Genomic DNA, 15,680 nt, shown 5'->3' on the forward strand with positions numbered 1-15,680 from the left:
TTAAAGGTGATGTATATACATGCTCAGTATACTTGTTAAGTCTTTTCAGGAAAGAAAATGAAACCTAGAAACTTCACAGGTAGCCTGATTATGCTAAAAGGAGAAATAAGTTAGTGAACATGATTATGATGAAATTTGAGCTTCTGGGAGGGCCTTCCACTGAAAATTATAAGGAAGAAGAGAAAATAAAGAGGTTTTAAAAAGAGGGCTAAAAAGTAGGAATAATAACCTTACTCTTGATATGAGGGAAGAAAAATCTCTTACTATTTTCATTCATTTATGTGGTCTTTTGTTTTGGGACATTATGATGCATTTCTGTCCCTTTGTATGTTTCTATATTTGTTGATATTAGCCTGATATTGGACTGACACAGATCACCGTTGCACATTTGTGCCCCATATGACACAAATCATATATCATTTTTTGGTCCTTTGTAAAGCCAGTTAACAAATGCATTACCCTGTGATAAATTCAGTATTTTTCCTTTTTTTTTTTTTTTGCGGTACGCGGGCCTCTCACTGTTGTGGCCTCTTCCGTTGCGGAGCACAGGCTCCGGACGCGCAGGCTCAGCGGCCATGGCTCACGGGCCCAGCCGCCCCTCGGCATGTGGGATCCTCCCGGACCGGGGCACGAACCCGCGTCCCCTGCATCGGCAGGCAGACTCCCAAACACTGCGCCACCAGGGAAGCCCCAGTATTTTTCCTTTTTAAACAATATTTGAAAATGTGCATTTATAATTTAGAAACTGGTCATTGTAATGAGGTAGTTCTAAAATACTTAATAATTTTCAAATGAAAGGCTTTCATACAGCATATTTAGAAGAGTAGCATTATATCTTACAGTATTTAAGTGAATGTTTTAATCTTTCCTTAATTTTGCCTTTACACTTTGGCCAGCTTCTAGATTTAGATTGTATCTTCCAAATAACTCAAAGGCTTTTCAAATATTTCTTCTGAGTTTTCTTTCAAGTAGGTCAGTTCAGATTTTGTATCTAACTTGCAAATGGAAAATTTGAAGCACAGGAGAGTTAGGTAATTTACCAAAACTTTAATAATCGTGGCAGAAGTTAAGTAAAAACCAAGGTCTTCTAAAGTCTAGTCTGTTGCTCTACCTATCAGATGAATAAAAGGCTAATAGGGGTCTATTATGTACTTTTCAGTTGGCTGTGTTTTCTTGAACATATAATCAGGTAATTTAATTTAAAAGCTGTAATTATCATCTGGTGATTGAAATGACTTACCCAAAGTTTAAAAAAAAAAAAAAAGAAAGTCGGTACGAATCCAGTAACTCATAAAATTCCCCAAACTAGTCTGTCTTATAAAGTGCCTGGCAGTGTTGCGTCTTATAGTACAGGAAACTGGAATTAGTTCATAATGGGAATGAAATTTAACCCCAGTAATTTTGCTCTGTTCATTTTATTTAAATGTCAAAATGTTCTTAATGGCAAAGATATTTCTTTCCCCTCAAAGTGTGTGAGTATTGATCTCTTAAACACAGTTTTTAGGGAATAGTGTGAGCTATACTTAATTTGCTAACATATATTTAGTCCCAGATCTTGGAAAGTCTCTATAATCCAGAGTGACATTTTGCTGACTGATATTAAAGCCTAAATGGGAGCTAAATATAGTGCTTATTATAAGAAAGTTGTTAGCTGAGGGAAAATGTTATTGGAGAAAGCACAGATCCATGGGGTCTAATGTGTTTGACCTAAGAAACCAATTACTTTTTCTTAGAATGAGGCTATTTAGGAAATGAGGTTTCTATTGAGGGGAACCTGATAATGCCAGAAGTTTTCATCCCAAGCTGAGAGCCCTGTACCACACTAACTTGATAGGAATAGGGCAAAATAAAATCAGTTGCCCACCTATGAAGTCCCTCAATACTAGTAGTACTGATAGCTGCAGGAGGCTGGGAGTTCTCTCTTTTCCTTTAAAGATTTTTTTTTTCATTTGAGGCCTGAGTTTACACCTCTGTGCTGTGAGCAGTGTTCTCAGTGCTTGGAACTTCGGTTGTAGCCCAGGTCTCAGACCCAGACCCACTCCTCTCTAGGCTATCTGTCTTGCCTGAAGGTGAGGACAAGTCTGTTCCTTTTTCCACTGAGCCCCAGTGGCTCAGAAGTCACATTGAAGAAACATGAATTACTGGAAGGATCATTTAAAGGTGATCGAGGCTTTTGTACCTGTTATAGTTAGAGGCCCTATTGAACTCAGTTTCTGAAAGAAGGTTGACCACATCTCAGTAGAGCTTTTTTTTTTGTTTTTGGCTGTGCCGTGAGGCTTGCTGGATCTTAGTTCCCTGACCAGGGATTGAACCCAGGCCACAGCAGGGAAAACGCCGAGTCCTAACCACTGGACCTCCAGGCAGTTCCCTCTTAGAGTTTTTTCAGAGGTTCTTTCACTTCCCTTCAGCTGATTTTTAGTAACCTTCATTTGGGTGTGAACTAATACTATCTATTGCCTTTTCAAAAACAGTAATTCTCAGGGCACTATGAACTGCTTGCTTTTAGTTGGCGAGGAAATAAACTGTCTCATAACAGATATGTGCAAAGCTATAATAAACTTCCATCAAGTCTATAGCTCCCTTTTAACTGCTCCCCACCAAACCTGAACTATCCAAATCATTCCCTTAATTCCCTAAATAGGATTCACTTAGGAAGAAAAGGGACACATGCAGGATGATGATGTATATATAAGTGCAGAAGAGAATCTGTTCTTTCATTTCATGTTTCATTTCATGTATCTTGAAAGGTGATCTCCCTCAATAATTTGATTTTGTCGGTTAGCATACATTATAAGGAGAATTTACTTACAAAACTGTAAATGAGATAATTTTTTTTAATTCTCAGATTTTTGCACCGAGTGGCCAGCTGCATTAGACAGTGATGAGAAGTGCAGGAAGCATTTTCCAATTGAAATTGACACAGCTGGTTATGTATCAGCAGGACCATCTATTCGAAACCCCAAAGCACGAGTAGTGACATTAAGGGTAAGAGTTAATTTTTTTAAAATAAGAATTATTGGAACATATTATTTTATAATAATATTTTGTATGCGTGATTATAAAACTGACACATATTTATCATAGAAATTTGGAGAATATAAAAGTTATTTTAAGTATAAAATAAAATTGGGGCTTCCCTGGTGGCACAGTCATTGAGAATCTGCCTGCTAATTCAGGGGACACGGGTTTGAGCCCTGGTCTGGGAGGATCCCACATGCTGCGGGGCAACTAGGCCTGTGAGCCACAACTACTGAGCCTCCGTGTCTGGAGCCTGTGCTCCGCAACAAGAGAGGCCGTGATAGTGAGAGGCCCGCACACCGCGATGAAGAGTGGCCCCCGCTTGCCGCAACTAGAGAAAGCCCTCACACAGAAACGAAGACCCAACACAGCCAAAAATCAATAAACTAATGAATAAACTCCTACCCCCAACAGCTAATAAATAAATAAATAAAATTGCCTGTAATTCCATCACTCAAATAACCACTGTTGACTACAGGAGCTCATTTTAGTATATAGACAGTCAGCCTTTGTGTATATTAATGGGATGATACTATATTTGATTAGTTGCTCAAATTTTGTTTAACAATGTGGATTTAAAATTTTCAATGTTATTAAACACTGTTTAATGTTAGTAGTGTTATTAAACACTATTTAATGAATAGTGTGTAAATGAGGGTCTGTTAATTTGCCAGGACAATGTTTGAGGCTAGGGGTGCAGCACTGATCAATTCAGACATAGTCCTTTTCTGAGACTGAAGTGGGAGAGACAAGTAATTCTGTAGCGTAGCTCTACCATAATTTATTTAAATTACCCATATCATGGGACATTTAGGCTTTCTAACAGTTTTCTTTATTAGAAAAATATAATATTCTTGAGATTAATATTTGTATATATCCTGATTATGTTCCTAGGATAACTTACTAAAATGAGAAGTTAGGTCAAAGGATATAGATCTTTTGTAGATTTTTGATATATATTGTGAAAGGTTTTTGATTATATATTATAAAATTCCTGCAGGCAATGTAACAGATACAACACCAGCAGATTGTGAGAAAGTGTGTTTTCCTGTACTCTCACCAGCCTAGATATTATTATTACCTATCAGCTTGATAGGTAAAATATATCTTATGTTTAAAATATGTATGCCTTTGAATTCAAATGAAGGTGAGAATGTATTCCTTTGTAAAGTGCTTATTTTTTTCTCCTTTGCCCATTTTGATGGTATATTGATTTCTTATATACTTCTTTTTCCTTTTTAATAACAGCTTTATTGAGATATAATTCACATACTGTAGAATTCATCCTTTTAAAGTTTACAACTCAGTTGTTTTTAGTATATCAGAGTTGTGCAACCATCACCACTGCCTGACTCCAGAAATTTTCATCACCATAAAAAGAGATCCCATACCCATTATCAGTCAATCCCCATTCTACCCTGCTCTTCCCTACCCCCAAGCTCCTGTCAACAACTAATCTGCTTTGCCTATTGATATTTCCTATAAATGAATCATACAGTATGTATACTTTGGCTTAGTATAATGCTTTCAGAGTTTCATCTGTTATAGCATGTATCAGTTCTTCATTTTTTTTATTGCCAGATAATGTTTGATTTTATGGATATACCATGTTTTATTTATCCACTTATCAGTCAGTAGACATCTGAGTTGTTTCCACTTTTTGGTTGTTATGAATAATGCTGCTGTGAACCTTTGTGTACGGGTTTTTGTGTGGACATAGGTTTTTAGTTCTGTTGGCTATATACCTAGAAGTAGAATTGTTGGGTTGTATGGTAACTCCATGTGTAACATTTTGAGGCGCTACCAAGCTGTTTTACAAAGTGACTGCACTGTTTCATAAGCAGTGTTTGAGGGTTTCAATTTCTCCACATCCTCCCTAATGATTGTTGTTGGTCTTTATAGTTTTCACCATTCTAATGGGTGTGAAGTATCTCTTTATGGTTTTGGTTTACATTTCCCTGATGACTAATGATGTTGAGCAATTTTTCATGTGCTTATTGACCATTTGTATATCTTATTTGGGGAAATGTCTTTAAATTCTTTGCCCATCTTTTGAGTAATTTGACTTTTTTTCAGTTGTGTTTTTTATTTATTCTTCATACCAGTTGCTTATCAGATATATGACTTGCAAATATTTTCTCCCATTCCATGCATTGATCATCTCACTTTCTTGATGGTGTTCTTTTAAGCACAAAAATTTTAATTTTGGTGAAGTCCGATTTATGCATTTTTTTCTTTGTTTCTTGTGCTTTTGGTGCCATATGTAAGAAAACATTGTCTAATTCGAGGTCATGAAGATTTATTCCTATGTTTTCTTCTGAGAGTTTTGTCTCTTACATTTAGGTCTGTGATTCAGTTTCAGTTAATTTTTATATATGGTGTAAGGTAGGGAACCAACTTTATTTTGCATGTGGATATTCATCTGTCTCAGCACTATTTGTTGAAAAGACTATTTTCCCCCCATTGAATTGTTTTGACACCCTTGTCAAAAATGGTGTAGTTAATTTTTTACTTGGCTACTTTACCAAATTCTGTTTTTTAACCTTTCTTATCAAAAATTCCAAATGTATATAGAGAGTAGTATAATAAATACCCATACACATGGCACATGGCTGTATCAATAATAATTAATATTTTGATGAGTTTAAAATATTGAGTGCTTGATACACTTATACAGATACTCCTGTGTATTTATTTGTGTGTTTTTGGTTTAAGTGTTTACTTTAAAATTACTAATATCTGACTTTTCATACTAAAATATGTTAGTGTGTTATCTCTAAAAATTAATGAAAATATCCTATATAATTCCAGTATAATTAATACAGCTAATAAAATTTTCAGTAATTTTTTAATACCATCTAAAGTGTGTACTCCACGCTCAGATTTCCCCAGTTGTCTCACCAAAATGTTTAAATAGCTTTTTTGTTTAAACCAGGATCCAGTCAAGCACTGTTACATTTGCTTAAAATGTCACTTAGATCTTTTAAAATCTAGAACAGCAAAGGACCTCACCCCTCCTCTTCCTGCTCCCCCAAGCTGCAACCCCCATCATGACACAGACATGGTAAAGAGACAGAAATTTTATCCTTGCAGCACTTCCTACCTTCTGAATTTGTCTCCATGCATCCTGGTGTCATTTACCTTATGTCTCTATCTCCTGTGTTTCCTATAAAGTGGAAGTTAGATTTAAGGGACTGATTAGATTATAGTAAACTATTTTGACAAGAATACTTGATAGATGTTGCTATGTATTTTATATTGCATTACATGAGAGGGCACGTAAAGTCTGGTTGCCTCATTCTTAGTATGCTGAGATTGATCACTTGGTTAAGAGGCTGACAACCCAAATCTTTCCATTGTGAGGTTATGGGTTGTCATTTTTTGCTTTTCCCTTGAACAGGTAATGTGTAGATGGGTATATTCAGCAAATTTTGATCAAGTAAAGTCATATTCTTTTTGATGTTCAAAGTATGTCCTAACTTTGGCCAGTAGGATCTCTTCTAAACTGATTCCTATGTCCTTTTATTACAAGCCCATTAGCATTGGAAAATTTCCTTGCTTTCTGGCACAAGGTGGACCAGGCTTACTATATAGAATATTCCTTATCCCAGACCTGGAATTAGCTATTTCTCCAGGAGCTCTGATACCTTTTAGTGAACATTGATGTTTGGAGACCAAAATTGGGGTGCTAGGACTTTTTGGTTGATTCTTTGGGTGATTTCTTAAGAAATAAATGATAATTAATGGTAGTTTTAGTTCTCCTTTTAAAATATCTATAGCTTGTTTTTTCTTTTTGTCTTTTGCGTTAGACAGAGTTTCTAAAATGTTTATGTAGTCCCTTGTGCTGTTCTCTACTTTAATGGGTATGCCTCTAGTATTTAGCCTCTGAGATTGGATTTCAGTTTAGAGATAATAATCCCTACTGTGTTAACGATGTATACTGTTCCTAGTTTACTAGCATTTTTGAAATGATCTCCTTTGAATTTTTAAAGAAATGAATTATATTAATTAATTTTCAATTACTGAACCATTTCTGAGCCCTGATCAGTTTATGGTACATTATTCTTTTACTTTACCACTGACTGATTTGCTGTGATAATGTTTTATTTAGGATTATTTGTCCTAATCTCATGTTGCTTTGGAGAAATATCAAATCCCTCCTCTCACTTACCAGGAACATGCCACATGCCATTGCACATGTGCCCTAGTAACTAACTCCTAAGTTAGTATTGGAAACCTTTGTTAACGGAGTAGTGATGCACATCACATGTCTTTTTTCACACAGCAGTTATGTGCAGTTTTACCCGATGAGCCTTTTTTTAAATTAAACTTTTACTTTTAAAATAGTTTTAGATTTACAGAGAAGCTTCAAGGATAGTACAGAGTTTGCCATATTCACACCAAATTTCTCCTGTTAACATCTTATGGTACTGTGGTACATTTGTTATAACTAATGAATGAATCAATATTGATACATTATTAATTAAAGTTCATACTTTATTCAGATTTCCTTAGTTTTTACCTAATGTCCTTTTTTTGTTCAGAGTCCCATCCAGGGTACTGCATTACACTTAGTCATTGTGTCTCTTTAGGCTCTTCTTGGTTGTGATTGTTTCTCAGAATTTCCTTGTTTTCGATGACTTTGACAGTTTCGAGAAGTACCAGTTACGTATTTTGCAGAATGTCCTTCAGTTTCGATTTGTTTGATGTTTTTCTCATGGTTAGATTGTTAGGTGTTTTGGGGAGGAAAACCTCAGAAGTTAAGTGCCGTTCTCATCACATCATAGCAAGGGTATAGGCTCCTCACATGACTTACCACTGATGATGCAGCTTAGATCACCTGGCTGAGATAGTGTTGGCCAGTTTTCTCCACTATAAAATTACTCCTTTTTTTCTTCCTTTCCATAGTGTACTCTTTAGAAGGAAGTCACTGTACACAGCCCACACTTATGGAAGTTATGCTCCACCGCCTCGAGGGAGAAATATAGATTATTTGGAATTCTTTTATGTGCAGTATTTGTCTGTTCTCCTCCATTCATTTATTTACTCAGTCACTTACTTGTATCAGTGTAGATTCATGGATTTTTACTTTATCCTTTGGATTATGGTCCAATAATACTTTATTTTGTTGCTCAGATTGTTTCATCTTTGGTAGTTGGGCACTCTTTCAGCTGGCCCCTCTGCTCCTTTGTCATGCCCCATCATTTGTTTTTTAAACACTTCCTTATTTTTTTGGCACCACAGAATGCTCCTAGCTCATTTTATATATTCCTTGTACCATTCCCAGAATCAGCCATTTCTCCAGGGAGCCCTGACTAATGTACTTCTGATTCACCTATCCTGGAGGATGACTGCCCACCTTTCTGAGGGGCCTTCCAGTACAAAAAGTTCATTTTCATACTCCATTCCATGTAATCTGTATTTTAAATTGGAACATTCCAAGTGTGCTGCAAAAATATGTTGAAAATCTCTGCAACCATCTTTGCAATATATGCTAACAAATAGACGAACTTTAAGCTTTAGAAATATTTTCAGTAATATAGCCATAATTGATTTGTAATTTTCTTTCTTTGGGTTTTGGTATCAGGGTTGTACCATCTTTATGAAATGAATTTATGAAGCTTTCCAGTGTATTTTCAATTCCATAGGACAGTTTAAATATCATAGCAATATATTTATGTATTTAGAGACATTGAAAATATTTTAAAATCACAAAATACAGATTTACTGTATACATTTCATAAAATATAGATCAACAAAAGGAAAACAGAAAAAGAACTTAAAATTCACTTTGCTGATATCACTCCACAGGTTAATAGAGTATCCCTATTATAAAATAATAATACCTGATACATTTTAAGAACGTAATAAATGTTACCTCTTTTTAATAATACTGGTAGCAACAGCAAACAGTTGAGCTCTGTTTTATGACCAAAAAAAAAAAAATCTCTGAACTCAGATTTAGAAAACCTAGATTTTTTTTTTTTTTTGACTGTGCTGTGCAGCTTGCGGGATCTTAGTTCCCGACCAGGGATTGAACCCAGGCCCAAGGCAGTGAAAGCGCCGAGTCCTAACCACTGGACCACCAGGGAATTCCTAGGAATCCTAGATTCTAATTCATGTTTTTGGTCTTAATTTTTGTGGGCCTTTGTCTTCAGTACTATAATCTCACACTTTATTTAAAGTATGCCACCAGTTACCACTTATTATATCATGCTGCCATCCCTGCTTGTCTCCTTTTTGTATCATGCCACCATGCCATACCTTCCTCGACCCCTTGTATCCCTTCTGCCTGACTCCTTTCGGCCCTTCTGGACTCTTCACTCTACCTGCTGACGGTTGAGGTTCAGGGGTGGTGTCCAGACTGGTGTCATGTGGTTCAAGGGTAAAAGTAGGTAAAACAGTAAGACTAAACCATGTGTAGTCCAGCATGAGTTAATGCAGTACTGTGAAGGTAATCAAATATTATAAAATAATATTCAGAGATGCTCAAAATTTTAAATTCAGAGAAGGAAAGTTGGTATATTTTTTTGATAGTCATAAAAGTAGTTCAGAATTAAAAATAACATATTTGTATAGGATTTTAAGAGGGGTGGAATAGGGAGCGTGGGAGGGAGATGCAAGAGGGAGGGGATATGGGGATATATGTATATATATATAGCTGATTCACTTAGTTATAAAGCAGAAACTAACACGCCATTGTAAAGCAATTATACTCCAATGAAGATGTTAAAAATAAAAGAAAATTAAAAAAATAAAAAATAAATAAAAGAAAATTTTAAAAAAAGATGAGAAAATACAAAAAGAAAAAGTGCTTTCTTCTATTTAATCTCATTTATTCCTGACAAAAATTCTGTGAATCCTTTCTATTTTATAAATGAGGAAACAGACAGGAAGATCACATGATTTGTTTAAGGTCACTTATCTGATAGGCAGCAAATCTAGACATCAAACCCAATTCTTGTCTTATGTGTAATACCATAGTTCTTTAATTAACTGCATATTCTTGTAAATGAAGAAAATATTTTACACATTTAGACATTTTTCAATTTATGTACTTCTTTTAAATGAGACATTTGAAGATACACCTATAACTATGATTTGAAATGTGAACGTTGTTTTGGGGATAATGTTAATAGTACAGTGTTGACTCTTTAAAATACAGTAACTTGAAAAAAGTAAAGTCTAAGGATTCTTTTTTTTTTTTTGTGGTACGCCGGCCTCTCACTGTTGTGGCCTCTCCTGTTGCGGAGCACAGGCTCCGGACATGCAGGCTCAGTGGCCATGGCTCACGGGCTTAGCCGCTCCGCGGCGTGTGGGATCTTCCCGGACCGGGGCACAAACCCGTGTCCCCTGCATCGGCAGGCGGACTCTCAACCACTGCGCCACCAGGGACACCCTAAGGATTCTTTTCAATTTTGGAAAAAGAATGACAAATAAATGTCACTCAACTTAAATGTAAGAATACTAGTCCAGGTTAAAGACTACAATTTTGCAGTGCCTTTGAGTGCTAGCAGGTGGCGTGAGTGCGCTGCACAGCTGTTTCTGCAATATTTATGAGCTTCTGGCATAAAACTATATAATTTTTGACCATTAAAATATTAATGTGAAGAATGAGTTTTAAAACAGTTGCCACAGTAATGATCAGCATTGCTGCCACATGTTTTTGACTGCTTCTTACATAAAAAACTAGAACACAAATTTTTTAAATGGTAAATTTTTAAATGTATTGTTAAACATCATGATTTTATTGAAAGAGTTTTAAAAGGGAAAATCACTACCTGTTCAGTATCTGAATGTAAAATCTATTTCTTTCTCTGTACTGTATCTGTATGCATGCAGATATACATACATTTTCATAATTATAATCATAACGTAGGTACGTTTTATGATTTTCTTATAGGTAATTCTCCATATTGCTAACAATCAGAGTCATCATAAAACTGCTTATTTTATCCATCAAGCTAATAACCTGGTTGTTGACATAAATTCTTTTCAGGGAACTGTGGTAATTTCACATGCCTACCTGTGGGATTGATATTTAATATCAGTGTTCTTACTAATGTTCTTTGAGTGCATTTATATTTATTTTTTTATTTCCTATTTTTTCTATCCAAATAAAAAAATTCACTGTGCTTAAAAAGGAAACAACATATCCTCCCTTTTTTAAATTTATGTATTCATTCAGCCAATATGTTGCATGCTTTTTAGGTGCTAGGTCATTGCCAGGAACAAGACAGTTATTGTTCTTACTCTCAAGGGTTTGCAGTCTAGTGGGAAAATAAATAAGCTCTTATGCTATGGTTGTCTTGAGTGAAATGCAGGGTTATTGAAGCTAGAGGGCAGAAATAGGTGGGATTTCAAAATCTTATTTAACTTTTTCATACAGTTCTGATTTTTGCTTATTCTTAATGCTCTCCATGGAAAACTAGTCTGTTGTTTACCTTATTTACCTGTATTGTAGTCTCTAACCTGTTTTCCTGGATCAGTCCTATTCATCTCTAGATAATACTTTTCAGCCCAAGCCATAATTCTCTGCCAATTAAAAAGTATGTTCATTTATTCCAGCATTTTCCAAAATATGTTTTAAGGAAGACTGATTTCATGAATTGTCCCTTGAAAAGTGGAATCTGAGGTTAAATAAATTTTGGAATTATTACATAACAATGCTGCATCTTGAAATTTAGCATGCTCTTTAACATGTTGCCTCCTCTAAGAAATCCTGCTGTGAAGAACCCAGTTTAACTCAACATTTCCTAAATGGACTCAATAGAAACAGCCTTTTTAAAGAAATCATTCTTTTTAGCAGCCTGTGGGACTAGTATTAACATTTTGAGAAATGTTGAGCTGAATTATTTCAAATGTTTTGACCCTTCATGGATGTTGTATTCTAGCTTCCACGAGACATCTGTAGCTTTTAAAATAATTGCCCCAGGACTTTCCTGGTGGCACAGTGGTTAAGAATCTGCCTGCCAATGCAGGGGACATGGGTTTGATCCCTGGATGGGGAAGATCCCATATGCGCGGAGCAGCTAAGCCCATGCGCCACAACTACTGAGCCTGTGCTCTATAGCCTGTGAGCCACAACTACTGAGCCCGCATGCCACAACTGCTGAGCCTGCATGCCACAACTTCTGAAGTGCGCTCACCGAGAGCCTGTGCTCCACAGCAAGAGAAGCCACCACAATGCGAAGCCTGCGCACTGCAACGAAGAGTAGCTCCCGCTCGCTGCCACTAGAGAAAGCCTGCACGCAGCAACGAAGACCCAGTGCAGCCAAGAATAAAAATAAATAAACAAAATAAAAGCCCCTAAACTGTTGCAGTGATATGGGTCTCATAATTGCATGGTAGAAATTCTTAAAGCCCCTGTGTTTCATCCATTTATTTTATTTTATTTTATTTTTGCGGTACGCGGGCCCTCACTGTTGTGGCCTCTCCCGTTACGGAGCACAGGCTCCGGATGCGCAGGCTCAGCGGCCATGGCTCACGGGCCCAGCCACTCTGCGGCATGTGGGATCTTCCTGGACCAGGGCACGAACTTGTGTCCCCCGCATCAGCAGGCGGACTCTCAACCACTGTGCCACCAAGGAAGCCCCATCCATTTATTTTTATAAACAGCTTTACTGACACTAATTGAGTTGAATTCTACTAGTTAGTAATACTCATAAGCACTGTCATTTCATTTGTTTAAGAGACATGTCATTGGTTCTTTTAGGAAAGGTACTAATGCCCAGAACCTTCAAAGAACTCCAAATACTTTGCTCCCGCTTTTTTTTTTCCATGAGTAAGATCAGGCTTTATGATACTTGTGAATTACTAATTCTGTAAAGGAAGGAGTTTGATAAAGTTTCTTTTGGTTTCTTTTTTAATGTTAGTATAAGTAATTTTCCCACTGTTTTCTCATTATACAAAGTTTATAAAGTAATTAAAAAAATTTTTTTTCTTGTATTTTTAAGGTTAAACTTTCCAGTTTGAATTTAGATGATCACGCAAAGAAGAAACTTATTAAACTTGTAGGAGATCGATACTGCAAGAGCACAGATGTGCTTACCATCAAGACAGATAGGTAAAGGAAGAAAAAGTTCAGCAGATCTGTCACATGTGTTGCTTTATTGTCCTCCAGTCCCCTGGCAGTCCTTGTATTAACCTGTTAGGTCAGAGAAGTTGTCTAATTCATATTTTTAATATTCTCACACTAGCCTCCTGTTGCTATGATCTTTATGTGCATGGAGAGGCTTGCCTAGCTGAGTTAAATTGTTATTTTTAATATATTTGTGTATGTAAAACTCAGGGAAGATGTTAGACGGAAACGAAAGAATGACTTGCCAGTGAGTAATACTTAAACAGGTTTCTGCAAAGTCAAAGTATAGAAATCTTATATTTCAAAATCAAAATTATTAAATATGGAAATTAATTTATCAAGGCATTTTTGTAAATAAGCAGAATTTCAGTGCTAGCGTAGAAGTTTGTAAAAGCAGTATTAAATTTATTGTATATGAATTTATAAATTAGGTCATTTGAGGTAAAGAAAGGCTATTGGTATGTTTTTGCTAAATGGTTATTTTATTTCTAGAATTATTCTTTGGTTGTTTCAAAATTATGTCAAAATATAAAGAAAAATAAGTGGGCAGATATCCTCTCTCCCTACTTATCTTAATTTCAAAGCATTTGGAGGTGTCAATATCAATCAGGTTTTATGTTCTGCTTCTTAGTGGTATAAAGAAGTAGCATGACATACATACAGAGATGGCAACAGTGTGGAGGTGGGGAAAGCTTGGGAACCGTGATTTTAGATTATTACCATATAGGAGAAATAAATTTGAAATTTATGAATAATGTCTTTTTGCTAGCTTTAGCTTTAGAGAATGTGAAATAATGCTGTGTTTTTAGTTTGTGCAATTTTTAAAAATACTTAAAATGTTATTGTTAGAAATTCTGTAAGTTTCTGATAATTTTTTTTTGCTAAGTTTATAAGTGTCAGTGTGTGTGTGTGTGTGTGTGTGTGTGTGTATGTTTTATGGTAACAACTTAATAGAATAGAGGACTATTAAACCTAAGTACAGAATAAACAGAGTCCAGTTAAAGTCAATTTTCATATGATAATTTTATATTTAAAGAAATTAGAAGTAATTATTTCCTTTTCTATATTATTTTATTAGCCTAAAAGTTAATGCCAGCTCTTATTTATGTAGAAATTTTATCTAATATTAGGTCATTAGTTTCATTTTAAATATGATAGCAAAAAATTATAGCATTGTGTAGTGTAGCTCATTTTTAAAAGAATCAGCTCTGGGGAAATCAGGGTGAACATTTAGATTAGCATCAGTCTCTCTGTATTCTTTAAGTGAACTCAGCAGGTATGTTCACACCATCGCAGACACTTAGCCCTGAGATCGTGAAGGACACTTGGATTGGACACATTCATATTAAAAATAGTTGTAAAGCTATTATCAGATATAAATAACTTTGTTAGTGATGAGAGCAAAGATATCCTCTAAATAAAAGTAAAAATAACATCAGTGTTCAATATCCTCAAGTCATAAACTACATAGATCATTTTTTTTCCAATAACGGAATTTTCCTAAGTCAGATACGGAATTCCTGAATATGAGTTATCCTTTGTATTTGTATACTTTGCAAATTTTTCCATGTACTGAATTTTTAGAATTTTGACTTCCTCCCTCTCTCTATCTTTTAAAGGTGCCCCTTAAAGAGACAGAATTATGATTATGCAATGTATCTACTAACAGTTTTATACCATGAGTCTTGGGTAAGTGATTGTGTATGAATGTTTAATAACTTTGTCATTGTACTTTGGATATGTTAACCTTTCAAAACAGTCTGTGTAGCCAGCACTCAGATGAGTGTTTAATGAACCACTATTTAAGCTAAGGACATGTGAAATGTTATAGATAACTCCTACTGACATTGAAAGTGAGGATCTTGAAACAGATAATTCAGTCCATCTGAGGACCTTCAGAAATCAGATGACTAAAATGCCTTTAAAGTTCAGAGTTTCTGACTTAGGCTAAAAAATTCAGAATTTTTTACTTTTTGTTTGTTTGTTTGTATGACTTTAGGTGAAAGTTGTCAATGTTATGGAAGGGAGATCATCATCTATATTACTTGAACTATACAATTCATCCTGTTACTCAAATAAACTATAGAACAAAGCTCCCAAACTTTGTAGAAAGTTACTTTAAATGTTTATTAAAATCTTAGTTATCAAATAGCCTTTCATGTGAACATTTCACTGGTATACATTAGAGACAATTAAGGGCAATTAATTATTTAAATAGTATAAAAACAGTCTTGTGTCTGACTAAATTTATTGAGTGTTAGTATAAATATACACATTTATGAGGAAGATTTTGCTGTGAATGAGCATCAACTCATTTAAAGTTGATAACTAATATGTTTTGGTAACTCACAGTTTTATATAATATTTTTAAAAATTAAAATAATTTTAGATATGCACACATATTAAAATTTTTGAAGCTTGCCCAACATAGACATGGAACTTAATAGCATTTCATGTTGGGAACATTTGAAGGAATGGGGGTAGCTGGAGAAAGAGTCACTCTGTTTAGATGCTCAAAGGACTTCATATGAAAGAAGAGTTAGATTTGTTTTTCATGACTTTTAAGGGTACAACAAAGTAG

The 15,680-nt window shown here is 35.2% G+C and overlaps 1 protein-coding gene across 2 annotated transcripts in view; it reads left to right on the plus strand.

Moving 5' to 3' along the window:
- MRPS35 (mitochondrial ribosomal protein S35) overlaps positions 1–15,680 on the plus strand; it is a 42,508-nt gene that overhangs the window by 12,988 nt on the left and 13,840 nt on the right. The window contains exons 5-7 of one of the 2 annotated variants that reach the window (XM_024733264.1): positions 2,846–2,985; positions 12,975–13,084; positions 14,719–14,788. In XM_024733264.1, the coding sequence (XP_024589032.1) occupies positions 2,846–2,985; positions 12,975–13,084; positions 14,719–14,788 (320 nt within the window). The remainder of the gene's footprint in view (positions 1–2,845; positions 2,986–12,974; positions 13,085–14,718; positions 14,789–15,680) is intronic. The other variant, XM_024733265.1, reaches the window with a different exon arrangement.

This window comes from Neophocaena asiaeorientalis, unplaced genomic scaffold (assembly GCF_003031525.2).
Source record: "Neophocaena asiaeorientalis asiaeorientalis breed wild unplaced genomic scaffold, Neophocaena_asiaeorientalis_V1.1 scaffold150, whole genome shotgun sequence".
In the NCBI taxonomy this organism is placed as follows: domain Eukaryota; kingdom Metazoa; phylum Chordata; class Mammalia; order Artiodactyla; family Phocoenidae; genus Neophocaena; species Neophocaena asiaeorientalis.